The sequence below is a fragment of the Patella vulgata genome, chromosome 6, assembly GCF_932274485.2.
Source record: "Patella vulgata chromosome 6, xgPatVulg1.2, whole genome shotgun sequence".
NCBI classification, from domain to species: domain Eukaryota; kingdom Metazoa; phylum Mollusca; class Gastropoda; family Patellidae; genus Patella; species Patella vulgata.
Window position 1 is genome coordinate 48,138,599 of NC_065884.2, and position 12,038 is coordinate 48,150,636.

The window sequence follows — 12,038 nt, forward strand, 5'->3', positions numbered from 1 at the left end:
ATTTCAGACCATAACTTTCTGGATTATTGCCCCTGATTGTACAAAAAATCCTGTTTGTTTTTAGCTTGTTCTCTATCCATCTCTTGCAAAATGTGGGCGTATCCTGCCTGGCAGGCGCTGGTTATTTCTTTTAATTTCTTACAACAGATGCATTCTGGGAGGTTGGATGGCCGAATGGTTAGCACGTGCGCGCTGTGCTGTATCATACGGTCTGTCATTGAGTCAACTGGCGGGGTTTCGATTCCCCGGTTGTACGTGGCAAGGAGTAGGGTCGCCTGTCCAACCTCATGGGTTTTCTCCGGGTTCTCCAGTTTCCTCCCACTGCTAAAGACCCCTATGCGCAAGCGAATTGTTTAAATAAAATTGAACCATGTGTTAGTCCCGAAATGACCTAGTTTGTGTCGAGTGGATGTTAAACCCCATCTCTCTCTCTCTCTCTCTCACAGATGCATTCTAGTATTGTAGTATTAATATTAATCCAAAATATAAGTAAATGCAATTGTCTTGGGGGCGAATTCCGATTTCCTCAAAGTGAATTCTGGTGTTTTAAAGTATTTATTATTAATGCAAACTATTATTAAATAGGGAAGGTCTTAAGTGCGCATTCTGTTATTTTGGAAGCAATTTCCAATGTTTATATGTTTTCAATGTTAGGGTGACCCACCATAAATAAATATCTCCAAATATCTCGACAATTACACCACAATATTTATACCAAGCCTTAAATTAGTTTCGCACATTTATACTATAGTCACTAAATAAATGGTCATGTTATACTTAATAAGCTATGACCACTTAACCATCTATGAATAATACACTAAAAGATGGTTACGAGTGTCGGCCATAGCATCCGGGCACTTGTTAGTAAAAAATAGGTTACTTGCCCTTGTTTTGAAATTAGTCTTGCTTAACCAGTCTACCGACCATTCTACGTCTGAATGACAGGCCAGGATAATTAAAACTACTTTTTTTACGAAACATAACAGAAAGCTGAAACAAGAAATTGAATTTAGAACCTTGTAAAAGTAAAATGAAACTACTGCTAGTATCATGTTCTTGCCGAACGAAAGTGTTTCAGAGATATTATGTGTACTAAACCAAAAGATGCCACTCCTATAATGGTACAGTTAATGATAAAGCAATTTAAAAAATAAAACGAACGTAATTTCTAAAGCTGCTGTAATAACCAAAAAGCTAAATTTTACTGCTATTCAGAATAGTCAACATTATATTTTTTACGGCTGTAATAGTTGATAGATGTGTAGAGAATTGCACGTGCGATGGCTGTTTATAGTCTCATATACTGCGTGGTAAACAGAAATCAGTTCGAGACAAGCCACTGAAGCGTGCACATTCGCCATGTCAAGTCTAACTTTCTATAGAGAAAATTTTCACTCTACAAGTCACCCTATCAATGTGAATTCCAGTGATTTTCGGTGTTTTAAAGTAATTTATTGTAATGCAAAATATTAGTAAATAGGAAGGTCTTTAAGTGCGAATTATGATATTTTGAAAGTGAATTCCAGTGTTTATATGTTTTCAATGTGAATTCTGGTGATTTTAGGTGTTTTAAAGTAATTTATTATTAATGCAAAATATTAGTAAAAAGGAATTAGTATAGCGCTCTTGAGCAACTCGTTTCTTGGATACTCAGTGCTTTATAAATAGATTGATATTATTATTAAGATCTAAAGTGCGAATTCCGTTAGTTTGAAAGTGAATTCTGGTGTTTTTATGTTTTCAAAATGAATTTCAGGGATTTTTGGTGTTTTTAAGTAATTCAATATTAATATTAATGCAAAATAGTTTGAAAGTGAATTCCGGTGTTTATAAGTTTTCAAAGTGAATTTCAGGGTTTTTTGGTGGTTTTAAGTAATCCAATATTAATGTAAAATAAGAACATCTTGCGGGCGAATTCTGATATCTTCAAAGTGAATTCTGGTGTTTGTAAGTGAATTCTGGTGTTTATAAGTGAATTCTGGTGATTAGTCTACCTCGGTTACAGCGTTAGATATATCTCGCTTATTCAAATTTGTACAATGAAAAAGTAGATCAACACCGTCCGGTTGGGAGTGGTTTCATGGTAGCTTGGTGCCCCGTAATAAACCTACCTGATTTCCTTTCATAAATCACCAAAAAATGCCTCTCCGTGGAGTATTTCATTATAGATATGTTCCTTTTTTTTATACGCCCACATGGAAATGTCGTATTTTGTCGTCTGTCCGTCATCCACAATTTCTTGTGAACACTCTACAGACTACATTTATTATATGATTGTGAGATGAAGAAGCCTATTTAATTTCAAAAATTTCCGTTAATTTCTTCTCGAGTTATGGCCCTTGTTTCACTTTATTGCATCTTGTGAACGACTAAAATTATCATCCGATCTGTATGAAACTGATGGGCAACCTTTAAATTAGTGAAACAAAGAAGCCTATTGAATGTCTACTATTTCTGTTAATTATGTCGAGAGTTATGGCCCTTGTTTCACGTTGTTGAACCGTGTGAACACTGTAACAACAAAAGTTATCATCCGATCTGTATGATATTTATATGCATTATATAAATGGGTAACACGAAGAATCCTATTGAATTTCAGCAATTTCCGTTAATTAGGTCTAGAGTTATGGCCCTTGTTTCACTTTGTTGAATGATGTGAAGGCTCTAACAACAAAAGTTATCATGCAATCTGTATGAAATTTATATGTATTATATGAGTAACACGAAGAAGCCTATTGAATTTCAGCTATTTCCGTTAGCTTGTCATGGACGGGTTTCTGTTCCTCCAGTTATCATCGGATCTTGCCTTTTAACAATTTCGATTAATTATTTCAAAGAGGTATGGCCCTTGTTTTACTTTGCACAAACCTGTGAACTCACCAATCTGTATTAGATTTATATGTATTATTTAAATTGGTAAAACGAAGAAACCTATCAAATTCAAATGTTTCCGTTAATTACTTCAAGAGTTATTCCCCTTGTTTTACTTTGTAGAATCCTGTGTGACTAAAGTTTTCATCCAATATTTATTAAAGTTGAAATTGGTAAAATGAAGAATCCTGTTGAATTTTAACAATTTCTGTTAATGACTTCGAGAGATATAACACATATTATTTGACTTTGTAGTCCTATGAAAACTCTTAGGAAATAAGCTATCATTCGATCTGTATGATATTTAAATGCATATAGATTAGTTAAAGAATGAAACCTATTAAATTTCTTGTAATGACTTCTAGAAATATGGCCCTTGTGTCTCTTTGTAGAACTTTGTGAGGATTGGTGTGCACGTAAAAGATCCCTTGGCAGTTGGAATTCAATATAAGGGTAGGCTGTAGCGCCGCTGCCCAGGCAAAATTTCCCTCATTAGCCCAGTATAGGAGCAGAACAGTAGGACGTTAAACCCCATTTCATTTCATGTCATTTCCTTGTTTCACTTTAATAACTATTATGGTCAGTTAAAAACACACAAGCTACAAGCATGCCTACCATTGTAAAGAATAGATTTTGGCATGGGTAATAAATAATACCAATGTCTTCAGTCTGGTTAATATTTCAAATGACAGGCACATGTATCAGTCCTCAGATTATAATTATATATACAGTCCTAGGACCCAAATTGCCGCACACAATGTCTGTTCCTTGTATGCAAATAGCGTTAAAGTATGTAATACAAGGTTGTGGTCCCTTTACAGGTAAAGTTAATATCTGATTGGCTTTAAATTTATACACAGTGTATATGGTCATGAGACGAAGAAGTCTATTGAATTCCGATAATTACTACCAGAGTTATGGCCCTTTATCACTTTGAAAAGGGGCTAAAGTTAATATCCGATTGACTTTAAATATATACACAGTATTTAAGGTCATCAGACGAAGAATCCTATTGATTTTCAATGATTTCCGATAATTACTGCCAGATAGTTATTAAGTGATTGATTTTATATTTAATATACCTTTTTTGCGCCTTTATATGATTGTTTAGATTGACCTTAGATTGATACACAGAGTTTAAGGTCTTGAGATTAACAAGTATATTGATTTTCAATAAATTTCGATAACTTGAACACCTAAAGTCATGATGTTAAATAGTTTGTGTACTAAACGTCAGCATGGGCCAAACAAATTCTAATGATTTTCTGATAATTACTTAATGAGTTGTTACTCTTAATTAGATTTTAGTGTATTATAAATATTTCATTACTGATTAAAGGAAATATATGCGACACCTCTTGTTGACTGCCCGAACAATTTAGCTGCTGTGGGCATATGTTTTGTTGCCTGGTAACCTATCTTTCTGGCTGTTAAAAAAGACTACTTTCATTCACAAAGCACGGCACTGTGATCAAGATGATGTTCATTAAAGGATTATATCTATGTGACCAGGGTTCTATCCCGTTGTCGGCTGAAAGTTCCTCAGGATCATCTCAGTGTCATGCAGTTTCCCCCAACTGTCAGTGGTGCAGGATGAAGGGCCTGGCATGGAAAAAGCATTTAGTTGTTCAGATGGGATGAAAAGCTGAAGAACACCAGATGAAGCATAGATGGAACTCTGCATGTATACCCATTGCCATTTTCATTCTCAGTTTTTACAACATTAATGAACATACTTATAATATATGACATAACTTATAATTGAGTCCTTGATTATATTATGGTAATGAAAATAAACTTGAACTTTTTTTATTTTTGCAGATTGATAAACAATATAATACAGAATGAATCAAAATTCTAATAATGTTAAAAAGGTAATTTTTTATAAGCCCATTGATTTTGGGGGATTTTTAATACCGGTAATAACTTTCAGAGTTATTGTCCTGCTGTGATATACATGTATAATCTTATCATTTATAATTTGATTGTTTTTTGACTGCGCTTAGAGAATACTTATGCATGGATATTGACAATATAAATAGACTACCGGTATTATTATTATGAGAACTGAACCCAGATATGTATCCTAGTAAATTTTTAATTAGAGTTATAAAGATGATATAGGTAAACATACATTATGCAAGAGCTAAATCTGCCTATTGCCGATCTTTCTTTAGGCCTGAAATGTTATATAAACTATTAATTAGACATTATTTAATTTATCCAGACCATAATCAACTCTCAATGTCAACACTAGCCTGCGATATTTACTGGAGTAGGATCGATTTGCTGCTCAACTTTCATTCATGATTTAATCATGAAATGGATAATTGAGACTATGTTTTTTATCGTACCGACTTTAGTAATGATGATCGAAGCTAGGCCGAAAATTCAATCACTAAAATCTTGGTTCAGAGTGGATCACTTTGACAGAAATTTTTAGCAAATTGCCTTTACATTATCTAGTCTTTAACTTTCATAGTGAGAACTGCCAGCTCTTTATCAAGTCTCCCATAATAGTCCATGTGACAGGCAGATATTCATTACCAATTTGATGAATTGGTTTAACTATGATTTTCAGTTAACCTTAGGTCTAAAGTGTCCAAAATTGGTTGATGGACTTCCAGGTTACTTTGCCAAATGTCAGTTTGGCGGCCATCTTTAAAAATGGCTGCATTTTTTTTTTATTATTTGAAATAGTGCGAGTTGGGGAAGCCTTCATAACTCCTCAACAGTTTTACCTATATGTAATATAGCTCAAACTGTTCATAATATAATTCTACATCTGCTGATATATGATATATGTTGTTTAATCAATACTGTCAGTTTTAAAATAAAAGATTAATCTGAAAAAAAGCAACATTTTTTCAATTTTATTTCATGTTTATTCAAAAGTTTACTAACAAATCATGTTCAGACCCATATAAGCCAAATTATTTATTTTGTCAACTAAAGTGATTTAATAGATATCAGAAACATTGATCATAAAATATTATCTCTAATATGAGTGTCCAAAATGGCGAAAATTCAAAATGGCGACTAAATTTCCTAAAAAGGCCAATTTGTTAGATAATAGTCATTTCATTGTTTGATATGACATGTACTATCCAATTGAAAGGGTGCTCAGTGTTGCTGAAGATATTAGCCTTTGAAAGTTTGACAAGATCGTGCAATAATTTCAACCACTGTACTGGTTGTTCGAAGGTAAGTCTTGTTCCTCCATTTTTAGATTAAATCAAAATATGGCTGAACTGTTCTAATCTATTTAATATCAGAGAAATCCGATGCCATCGAGAATTGATTATGGCCTGGATCAGCTAATTAATGTCTAATTAATAATTCAGAAAACATTTCAGGCTTAAAGAAAGACATGCAATAGGCAGATTTAGCTCTTGCATAATGTATGTTAAATCTAAGATGACGAAAATTCAAAATGGCGGCCAGAATTTCCATAAAATGAATAATATTTTTAGAAAATCATCAATTTTCTCTTTTATATAGCTTATAATATGTCTTTATAAGGTTTTCAGAGTCACTGAATTTGAATAAAAACTAAAAAATGAATGCTGAAAATGATGTTAATGATAAGGCTAAAAATGACACATCTTGATAATTGTCAAGTAAATGCTATATTTATACTGACAGTTGTGAAGTTGACATAAAATTACACATGTGATACCTAGGATAGGACAGGCTTATCTTTGCTCCGTGAAGTGAATGACAGGGTTCTCTCCAACCAGGCTAGAAATTTCTTTTGAAAAAAAATGACTGTAAATGGTACTTTCTAGAGTATATGCATATATCTTAATAATTCATCAAAAAAGATGTAAATTCATGACTATGCAAGAACATTAACTAGTTTAGGGACCCCCGAAACTACAATACTCTTTTTGAGTGTTCATCCCTGAAAAGGAAGGCGAAAGGTATGATGTTAAAACAGGTTTCAAATTCCTGCATTACTTGAATACTTTAATTATCAGTAAAAATACACCATATAAAATGATAATTCGTATATCATTTTACACTTATATAAAAAAATGTTTCTGTTTTATCGAATGAACAATTTATTGTTAGGTCATGTAGAGAGATATGGTGCTTAAACATGTTGCAAATTTCCATATTACATGGTAGACTTTAACTTGTATAAACAATTGGTATTTATTTTACAATGTTTCCATTTTATCTAATGAATAATTTATTGTTTATTTGCGTAGAAAGATATGATTTTAAACATATTACAAATTAACAACTGGTATTTTAGTCGAGTATTTTAAAGCTACAAGAAAGTTTACGTTTAATCTAAAATTCCAATAAACAATTTAATTTTATACGCCCACATTTTCATGTGGGCGTATATTGTCGTCACCCCTGTCCGTCCGTCCGTCCACAATTTTTATGAACACTCTACAGTCACAATTTTTATCCGATTTCAATGAAACTCGAAATATAGGTTTATCCTCCTATATATTTGCATATATTGGACTGTAACTTCATGGATTATGGCCCCTAATTGTACGAAAAATCACGTTTTTAGCTTGTGAACACTGTAGAGGTCGCAATTTTTATCTGATTTCGTTTAAACTTGAATTGTATGTTTATAACCCACAGATCTCAGTTCCCTTCGATATTCGCGCATATCGGACCATAACTTCCTGAATTTATGGCCCCTGATTTTACGAAAAATCACGTTTTTGGCTTGTGGACCCTATAAAGGTCACAATTTTTATCCGATTTACAAAACCGTTTGAATTTATCACCATTACACCCTAAGGATAGTTGAGTTCGAATTTCGAAACTGACTGACAAAATGGGCGAAACTCGTTCGCAAATAGTGTCAAAATATTTTGTATCAGGGTTTGCCCCTTGTACGCAAACATCTGGTAAATCAAGGTTGTGGGCCCTCTAGAGGTCACAATTTTGATCCGATTTCGATGAAACTAGAAATACATTTTTATAACCCAAAGATATTGGTAACTTCCTGAATTATGGCCCTTGATTGAACAAAAAATCACGTTTTTTAGCTTGTGGTCCCTGTAGAGGTCACAGTTTTTATCCAATTTAAAAAAAACGTGTGAATACATCACCGTTACACACTAAAATCTTGGGGGGGGGGAGTTTGATAATCGCAGATACCCGAACGTAACTTCCTGGATTATGGCCCCTGATTGTTTGAAAAATCGCATTTTTAGCTTGCGGATTCTCTAGAGGTCACAATTTTTTCCCGATTTTAAAAAACGTTTAAATACATCAACATTCCACCATAATGAAGGTTGAGTTTGAATTTCGGGAAAATTAAAATGCATTTGCTCGACAAAATGGCCGCTCTTTGTACGCAAATTGTATAGAAGTGTGTTATATGAAGGTTGTGGACCCTCTTGAGGTCACAATTTTTTATCCGATTTTGATGAAACTTAAAACATATCTTTATATCCCAAAGATTTCAGTCCCTTTTGATCTTTGCACATTTCAGGCCATAACTTTCTGGATTATTGCCCCCGATAGTACAAAAAATCTTGTTTGCTTTTAGCTCGTTCTCTATCCATCTCTTGCAAAATGTGGGCGTATCCTGCCTGGCAGCCGCTGGTTAAGTTGAAGAGAGAGTCCTACAGGTGGTAGACCATATTAAATGTTGTTTGAATGAGTATTTTCATAAACTTTATATGCAAATAGATTATTATACTGAAGGTCAGTCTTGATAGAAAATAAGATTTTGTGTGAAACAGGTGTTCAGGAAAAAATGGGTTCACTAACATCAACTATCTGGTTCTACAAATTGTATTTGTCCCTTCTAAGCTAATTCCTGAGCAGAACAAACCTTTCCGTTTCATTGAAAATTCCAATAAATAATTCATTTTTAGAGATCAATTTTATTAAATTCAGTGACTACGAAAACCCTATATATGATATATTACAAGCCTTACCTTGCGTGATACTTATCCATCCTAACTAGAAATTTGTTTTTCGTTAAATTTTGGTGGCCATTTTGGAAATCGGAGAGAACCCCAACCGAAAATGACGTGACAGAAGTAAAATATCTCAAAATTGTCTTCAGTGACAAATTTTGACACAGAAACAACCCGTCTGCAAATATCGTTTTGATTGTGACACACTAGCTAAACGTTCACTAAGTTGGTGGGTTTGCGGCCACCGCAGCTGTACAGGGAGGACCACTGATTTGGTAGTAAACTTATAGTAAACGTTGCTTTTTCCAGAATAATCTGTTGATTTGGAAAATATATGATTCATTCAACAACAAGTATCATGTAGCATTTTTTTGCGAACATTGTGAGCCACATTCCATATCCATAGGTCAATCTGTTCAGGAGTTATGAAGGTTTCCCTGATGCACCCAATTTCAATGAAATAACGGCGGCTATTTTTAAAGATGGCTGCCAAATTTGAAGTCCATCAACCAAATTTCAACACTTCAGCCACCAGGCTAACTGAAAATCATGGTTGAATTTCTTCATCAGATTGGTAATGATGCTCCAAAGTCCACGGTCTGTCACATGGACTATAATGTATCTTTAAGTAGAAAACTCATGATTGCTGTTAAGGGTAATTTCTATTTAATTATAATGAAATTGATTAAGCAAATAAAAATATGCATGCCAGGTGTACTGACAATTGATTAAAAGTATTTTGTATTTTACTAGGTACCTCCTGAGCTGGTGGAGAGTTTTATAGCTGGTACCAAGCATCCTGTTAGTTCATTAATGGAATATTGTTCAATTGTGAAGAAGCCTATTTCTTTTCATGAAGTTGCAGTGGAGTGTCCATCTTTCTTAGCCATGTTTGCTAATATGGTAAAAGTTGATGGTATAGAATATCCTCAAGGAACTGGCAAAACCAAAAAAGATGCCAAAACAGAAGCTGCAAGAAATGCCTTTTCAATTATATTTGGATTGGGCGATCCTGTTGATATTGAAGGTACTTTCTATATGTAAAGTTACACCAACCAGTTGGGGCTGATATGACAAAATCGGTTTACTGGTGCTTTATTGACAAAAGTTATCAAATAATTTGCACTGCTATGCAAAATCGTTTGGTTGGTGTAGAACAGTAGGATGTTAAACCCTCATTGCATCGAAAAATCTTTTCATAAAATGTCAACAGAATATTCATGTTTATACTTCCACATTATGCCGTTGCCCCAGTCTGTGTGTGTGTGTGGGTGTGTGTCTGTGGGTCGCTTAGAGGGTGCAATTCATAATGGATTGTCTTGAAACTTTGTATACTTATTCCTTATACCCTAAGGATGATGCCTATTGTTTTTGGTGCATGCCCGACCCCCAGGGGCAGAGCCATGCCCATTTTTTGTTATTCTTTGTCGTCTACAGGCCACAATTTTTAAAGATACTTTTGAAACTTTACATAGTTAATCCTTATACCATAAGGATCACCCTCCCGGTTTTTGGTATATGCCCAACCCCCGGGGGTTGGGGGCAGAGCCACACCCATTTCCTCTTTGTGTGTCTGTGTGTCTGCATGCCCAACCTCCTGGGACAGAGCTGCGCCTAGTTTTTGCATGTGGCATTGTGTCGCCTACAGGCCGCAATTATTAACAGATTCTTTTGTGACTTTGCGTACATATCCCTTATACCCTAAGGATGATCCCCATTGTGTTTGGTGCATACCCGACACCCAGGGGCTGAGCCACACCCATTTGTTCTCAGTGTGTCTGTGTGTTGCCTACAGGCCATAATTAACAGATTTGGATCCAAATCAGTATGATCCATCATAAGGTTGTACCTATTTATATTGGTCCATATCCAACCCTCAGGGGCAGAGCCATGCCTAATATTTGTGTTTATCGTCTACATGCCACAATTCTGAATGGATCATCTTGAAACTTTACATATTTAATTCCTTATACCACAAAGACAGCAACTATTTATTTTGGTGCATGCCTTGTGACCCCCTGGGGTGGTTTCGCACCCACTTTTTGTTAATATTTAGTCTGTAAATTTGGCAAAACAAACCCAACGCCTAGCCTTCTTTGCCTCTTATCATATTACAGCCAATTCATATTTCATGCTCTTCATATTAAAAAGTACCGTATCAATTAAAGCAGGAATGTGGATGTATCTTGCTGCAGTAGCGATGCTCTTGTCTAATTATAATTTTTTAAAAAGTATTTATGTATTCAGTATGTAAGTTGTGTTTTCATGTTAATTTTGTGACTTGAATATCTATTCTGATGCATATCATATTGATACCAGCATTACTTACACTACTGGTTTTAATTGGACATTCTATGGTACTCTAGCAGCAGAACAGTAGGACGTTAAACTCCATTTCATTTCATTTCTATTGTACTGTAATATAAAAAGTTCAAATTGGAGGATTTGAGTTAATACCAATAATACCTAATTTGGGGTGTTTAATTTTATTATATCTTGTTATACAGAGGCTAATAATACAGTAATGTATGATGCAACTGGACGCAAATTAGTTATTCCATCAAGACTTGAAGCTCCTACACCTTTATCTGTTGGCATTCCTAGCTTATCAAAACCTGGAAATGAAATAGCACCAAGACAATCGCCATCTGATTCAGATTCCTATGAATGTGGTAGAAATGAAGTTAGTGAACTTCATGAATTCTGCACAAAACACAAAATACCGTTCAAAATCCATGTCAGCGATGTTGCAGGACCATATGGGTAATTGTTTGTTTTTCTGTTTTCTATATTTTTAAATTTGATTATGCTAGTCGGGTGTTCGATCCCTGCATTGGCCGAGAAAGTTCATCCAGATTTTCCGGCGTGGTTCCCCCTTGTCAGTGATGCAGGACGGAGGGCCTGACAAGGATAGCTGTCTAGTCCTTCGGATGAGACGAAAAACCGAGGTCCCGTGTATACATTGGAATGCACGTAAAAGATCCCTTGGCAGTTGGAATTCGATATAAGAGTAGGCCGTAGTGCTGCTGTCCGGGCAAAATTTCCCTCATAGCACACTGTATGGCGTATGCCCGTCTTCATTAGCCCAGGTTAGGAGCAGAACAGTAGGACGTTAAACTCCATTTCATTTCATTTCATTTTGATTATGCTATATGATAAGTTTTTGGGAAACAATAACTCTGCTTCTAATTGAGCTGGAATGTTTAAACGTGGTGTAGTTGTTTATTAGGCGAATGCATTGGCTGGGTTTGATAATGAGTATTT

General features: G+C 34.8%; 1 protein-coding gene across 2 annotated transcripts in view; it reads left to right on the plus strand.

Moving 5' to 3' along the window:
* Positions 1-12,038, plus strand: part of LOC126823925 (adenosine deaminase domain-containing protein 1) — a 42,727-nt gene that overhangs the window by 2,549 nt on the left and 28,140 nt on the right. For both annotated transcript variants that reach the window (XM_050552998.2, XM_050552999.2), the window contains exons 2-4: positions 4,693-4,745; positions 9,528-9,801; positions 11,282-11,537. In XM_050552998.2, the coding sequence (XP_050408955.1) occupies positions 4,716-4,745; positions 9,528-9,801; positions 11,282-11,537 (560 nt within the window). In that variant the 5' untranslated portion in view covers positions 4,693-4,715. The remainder of the gene's footprint in view (positions 1-4,692; positions 4,746-9,527; positions 9,802-11,281; positions 11,538-12,038) is intronic.